We start from the raw sequence: 6,364 nt of genomic DNA, 5'->3' as shown, positions 1-6,364 counted from the left end.
ACTGGGTAAGTCCCCTGATATTGTTACACTGATACGGATATATTACATCTTTTGGGATTCATTTATTTAAAAAAAAAAAAAAAGCAGTTTTCTCCAATGTATGTCACTATGCGAGTAGAAGTTACTTTGAATTCAGAGAAAATGCTAAACAAGGTTTGACAAGCAAACTAGTAATAGTAATAAAGTACAATGTCCCATTTTTATGGATTACAGCTTTGTAAGCAGACAAAACACCCAGCATTCCCTGTAGCCAAGGAACTATATTGCAAATTACTCTTCTATAAAAAAAACATTTTTTGGAAAAATAAATGTTCTTATTAATAAGTGTTGGGATTTTAACCAACTATAGTTAACAGAATTGTCAGATATGAAAATTTCAAGAATACAGTAGTTTTGGCTGCAGCACTGTAAATAAATAAAAAAATGATAAGTTGACAGATTGGACAGTACCATTTTATTGCAATTAAAGCAACTGTGCATATCCCCCTGGTCCATATGCTCCAGTTTTCATGCATAAAAAGAAAGAAAAAAAAAAAAAAAAAGCGAGCTTCACAAGACTGGGTGTATGCAATACTCATCTACCCCATCTTAGATTCTTTGTAATGAAATCTTCCACTTCATTTAAACAGACACCATTTCATCTAACCAATATCTGCAATGTGCTTATTCATGCATTTAGATAAATTCAGTAAATTATATTTATTAACACAAAAAAAAATATTGAACATGAGTTTAGGCATGTGAGATTCAAAGTGCCATGAAAACACGTTTATTTTACACTAAACAAAGAAATAATAGGCTAATTGTACACCTTGTTATAACAGCATTATATAAGAATAGTCTCTTAAAGGAACACATTACTTTTCTAAAATACATAGAGTGCATCATTTTCTTCAACTATTAAATATGTATGCAACTGTATTAAACTAAACACCTTAATTTGTACAGCTTGAACATAAATTCATTTAAAAGGGAAGACTAGTACTCTCAAAATTACATGTTTATATCAATGGATGAGCTTAAAGGGACACTGAACCCAATTTTTTTCTTTTGTGATTCAGATAGAGCATGCAATTTTAAGCAACTTTCTAATTTACTCCTATTATCAATTTTTATTTGTTCTCTTGCTATATTTATTTGAAAAAGGCATCAGCTTTTTTTCTTGGTTCAGATTCTGGACAACACTTTTTTATTGGTGGACAAATGTATCCACCAATCAGCAAGGACAAGGTCCGGCATCTAAAGATACCAAGAGAATAAAGAAAATTTGATAATAGGAGTAAATTATAAAGTTGCTTAAAATGTCATGCTCTATCTGAATCACAAAAGAAAAAAATTGAGTTCGGTGTCCCTTTAAAGCGACATTAAATACCTCAAGATATTAATATAAATTGTTTAACTATGTGTAGTAAAACTACTTTGCGATATACTTTTATTATTTATTTTGTTCTCCTTTACTGTAATTTATTTCTGAATATTGTGGGCTTTCCAATTCATGTTAAACATGGAAGTGCAGACAAAGCTAAACAACCAATATAATTTTTGAAAATACATGTAAAAATTATTCTCAAGCTAATCTCTTAAGCAATGATTTATTTAGTATTTAATGTTCATTTAAGATTCTGCAATTACCTCCACCCTCCTTATCGTGTAATCTACTTGTCCAATGAAATACACTTATGGGCCCCATGACCTGTATTCCAGATTGATGGCACAGCAGGGTTTTTTTTAAATAGAAACGTTAAGCATAATTTATGAAACCTCTAAAGTCACCTGTTATATCCAAACTCAAAAGATAGCTCACAAATTCATCACATGAGTCTTATTACACTACACATATACGTATCTTTTTTTCATACATCATGAGGTTCTTTTAATTAGAAACTGATCTAACTTACCAAGAGAGGATTTTTTTTCCCTACATTAAAATCATATTAATCAAAACTAGAATTTTTTTTATAAATTGTTTAATGCGACCAATACATTTTAACAACAAAAAAAACAAAAACGCAACAAGCCCAAATCGTCTGCAGTCTGAAGAATTGTAGGCTTTCCACTGTCAAACGGAGAAGGGAAAAATGGTTTCATGCTCAACGTAAGACCACATACAGAATACAGGGCACATCAAGTTACTGGTAATATAATTCCAGGTTCATTCCATCGTGAATTTCATCTGAAAATAAAATGTTAAGGCATCCAACTGAATTACCATCCTATAAAAACCAGGCACATATTATGTTCCATGGTAAAATATTAATTTCATTTTGTAATCAAATAAATCGCTAATAACTTAAAGGGACACTAAACCAAACATTTTTCTTTCATGATACAGGTAGAGCATACAATTTTAAAGATATTTCCAATTTACTTCTATTATCTAATTTGCTTAATTCTTTAGATATCCTTTTCGGAAGAAATGGCAATACACATGGGTGAGCCAATCACACGAGGCATCTATGTGCAGCCACCAATCAGCAGCTACTGAGCCTATCTAGATATGCTTTTCAGCAACGGATATCAAGAGAATGAAGCAAAATAGATGATTGAAGTAAATTAGAAAGTTGTATAACATTGCATACGCTTTCTAAATCATGAAAGAAACAAATTGGGTTTCATGTCCCTTTAATGTAAGTTCTATAGAGCAGATATAACAACAATAAAACAAGTTTCTAAGCAGCACAGCGACTAAAGCCTATGGTGACCAATTATTTTGCAAGCTCTCAGTTAACCTCAGGTAGGTTTAAATAAATGGACGCTGACTTTGTACCAAATGGCAAGAAAATATTGAAACTTCAAAGACATTGGTGGAATCATTATTAAACATATCAATGTGTATGAGCCTAAATCAATTGCTTTCCTTTTAAAATGCTATTTATAGGTGGATATCCATAGTACATAATATTCTCAAAATAAATATTAAATATGTGATCTATGTGTATATGATAATATAACTATATCTAGACTCTAAAAGCAGGATACATTTTAGAAACAAATACTATATAAATGAGAAGCTTGACGAACATTGTTGTTTATAGATTAGAGAGACAACATTGCAGACATTTAATAAAAAGGATACAGTCACTTAAAGAAACATGGTCTTTGAATATTGTATACCTGAAAGAAAAAGAAAAACAAAATTTAATAGGAACTCACTGTAAAACCCTCCCCCAAAAAAAACATATACTCATACTCTGGTGCCGATTTATCAAGCAGTCAATCGGCCCCAATGCATCAGTTTCCGCGCGAGCCTTGAGGCTTGCTGGAAAATTGCGTTAAGACTGCTGCTCCTTAACTCGTCCACTACCTCTGAGGCAACGGACAGCAATCAGCCGATCGGATATGATCGGGTTGATTGACACCCCCTGCTAGCGAGCAATTGGCTGTGTATCTGCAGGGGGCGACATTACACAAGCATTTCTGCATTTATCGATCTATGGCAGACATGATCGCTACAACGGATCATGTCTGTCCGCACATTGATAATTCGGCCCCTCTGTATTAAAAGATTAGGCATGACCAGCAAGGGTCACAAGAAAATAGAGAATAAATATATTGGAGTAGCCGTGTTAGTCCAGAGATTTAGATATCAAAACAACAAGAGTATTGGCATTGAGCAATGATACTTTTTTATTGGACTAACTATACATTTATAAGTTGACAGTATGCAAACCTTTTCATGGCTGACTTAGAACAGAGATTCCTAGCCACTCACCCTCACAAACCCTTCAAATACTTTCGCTACATAGATGATATTTTCATCATATGGACAGAAGGAGAAAAAAGAACTTGCACATTTAATCTATTTCATGCATCAATCAAGCTTAAAATGAACTTTTCTAGAGACACTGTCAGCTTCCTGGATACAACAATATCCATCACAAATGGCAAACTGCACTCATCTGTATACAGGAAACCAACAGATAGATGCAGCTACCTCCACAGCTCCAGCTCCCACCCCAATCAGATTTAAAAAAATCCATAATCTACAGTCAGGCTACAAGATACCACAGAATTTGCTCAGATACCAAGGACCGTGACAAACACCTCATCACACTGTCCCAATCATTCAGAGAAAAAGGTTACAAAACAAGGATTATAAATTTAAAAAAAATTAACTCTGCCCTCAGTACTCCACGTGAACACTTAATACAATACAGGGAGAAGAAAAACAAATCATGTATCCCACTAGTAGTCAAATACAACCCTGCTGTGGAAGGGATACGAAAAATCATAAAAGACTTACAGCCACTACTCCTAAAGGATCCCACACTCAAAAAAATCTTTCCAAAACCCCCAATCCTGGCATTCAGACAACCACCTAACCTAAAGCAGAAACTGGTGCATAGGAAGCTACCCCTTGAGAAAAAGAACACTCAGAATGGAACCAAGTGCTGCTATAAAGCTCTCTGCAAACTGTGTCAATACGTTTGTGAAAGCAGCACAGCAAATCACAATAATAAATCCTATAACATTAAAGGGGCATATTCATGTATATCTGCAAATGTGGTATACATGATACATTGCACTGCATGTGAAGTGGGATGCTATATTGGAGAAACAAGCCAAAAACTGCACCTTCGGATGAACTTACACAGACACTCAATCAAAAACCACTGTGAAACAAAATAATGCACCCCTGTTGGTCACCATTTCACCCAACCTGACCACTCCATCCAAAATCTCAAAATCAAAAATCTCAGAGGCAACTTCAAAAAACACCATGGAAAGAAAAACCTTTGAAATGAAAATGATAATTCACTTCAACTTGTTTAATTCTGGACTAAATCTGGACTCTGGATTCTTAACACATTATCAAAAAAAATTGTAAATGTACTTTCATTTAGTCAATTACATTGTATATTCCACATAGGTACATAGGTAAGCCTATGTCCACACTTTTGTCTTTAACTTTTGTATTCCCCATGTATATACAATTTCACATCTTTACAGATATTGATTCAATGTTGATATATAAAACTTTGTCAGTATATGCTCTATGTATAGCTATATATTTCCCCTGTCTGTTCTCCTACACTGGACACTGTCTGCCTGTTACCTAAGCCCCCCTCATGATTTTTACGACACCTCCTCCTCTCCCTGCACTGTCTGTCTTTTTAGCCATTCTGTGTTTTAAGATATAGGGCTAGATTTATTAAAGCTGAGGCGTACAGGGGTGCTTATACGCGCCCCTGTACGCCTCAGCTTGCCTGTGGCAGGGAGAAATTACCCGCAGGTATTCGCCATTGCACGCGAGCGCAATCCCGCCCCCTGCCCGCGCACAGCCAATCAAGCGCGGGCAGGAGCTGTCAATCTCCTCGGTCTGACTAGACCAAGGAGATTGAATTTCGCCACCTTAGAGGTAGCAAAGAGGTTAGGGAACCGCTGCTTTATAAATTACGGCGAGCAAGTTCTTGCAGCCGTAGGGCTTTCATAAATCTAGCCCATAATCTGTAAATTCCATTGAATTGGTCAGTATTGCTTCAGACTTGATAAAGGAAGGAACTCTTCCGAAAGCTTGTCAACTTATAAATGTATAGTTAGTCCAATAAAAAAAAAAAAAAAAAGTATCATTGCTCAATGCAATACTCTTCGATATATGTGCACACTACTACTTATGCATGAATCATGAAAAGAAATTTAAAGGGACACTAAACCCAAAAAAATTTTTGTGATTCAGATAGAGCATGACATTTTAAGCAACTTTCTAATTTACTTCTATTATCAAATTGTCTTCATTCTTTTGGTATCTTTATTTGAAATGCAAGAATGTAAGTTTAGATGCCGGCCCATTTTTGGTGAATAACCTAGGTTGTCCTTGCCGATTGGTGGACAAATTCATCCACCAATAAAAAAGTTCTGTCCAGAGTTCTGAACCAAAAAAAAAAAGCTTAGATGCCTTTTTCAAATAAAGATAGCAAGAGAATGAAGAAAAAAATGATAATAGGAGTAAATTAGAAAGTTGCTTAAAATTGCATGCTCTATCTGAATCACGAAAGAAAAAATTTGGGTTCAGTGTCCCTTTAACTGAATTTACACCAAATTATTAGAGGTGGCGGTGGTATAAAAATATGCCATACATTTAATAATTAAAACAAGTGGCTAAAGATGGTTTGTTATTAATTTAAAATTGTCAAATTATATTTAGGGGGTCAAGCAACGTAGTTGCCGGACAACCTATTGTAATAGTCAGGATTATTATTATTTTTTTTTTTATTATTATTACCAGGGATAGGCAAGGTGTCCGTACACCAACACTGGTGTCCGTGACTAGCCCTTGCAGTGTCCGCCACAACCTTAGTATATCTTTTCTTTCTGATTAAATAATAGGAATAAAAAAAAATATGTAGTGTGAATAAAATTAGTG

The 6,364-nt window shown here is 34.6% G+C and overlaps 1 protein-coding gene across 3 annotated transcripts in view; it reads right to left on the bottom strand.

Annotated features, from left to right (window-relative positions):
- Positions 1-741: 741 nt before the first annotated feature.
- UBL5 (ubiquitin like 5) overlaps positions 742-6,364 on the bottom strand; it is a 29,399-nt gene continuing 23,776 nt past the window's right edge. For all 3 annotated transcript variants that reach the window (XR_008402876.1, XR_008402877.1, XM_053717904.1), the window contains exons 4-5: positions 3,077-3,114; positions 742-2,173 (exon numbers count right to left, since the gene is read on the bottom strand). Coding sequence is in view for 1 of the 3 variants with exons in the window: in XM_053717904.1 (XP_053573879.1) it covers positions 2,130-2,173; positions 3,077-3,114 (82 nt within the window). In the remaining 2 variants the exon portion in view is untranslated. The remainder of the gene's footprint in view (positions 2,174-3,076; positions 3,115-6,364) is intronic.

The sequence above is a fragment of the Bombina bombina genome, chromosome 6 (assembly GCF_027579735.1).
Source record: "Bombina bombina isolate aBomBom1 chromosome 6, aBomBom1.pri, whole genome shotgun sequence".
Classification (NCBI taxonomy): Eukaryota; Metazoa; Chordata; class Amphibia; order Anura; family Bombinatoridae; genus Bombina; species Bombina bombina.
This window is presented reverse-complemented; position numbering and strand designations above follow the sequence as displayed.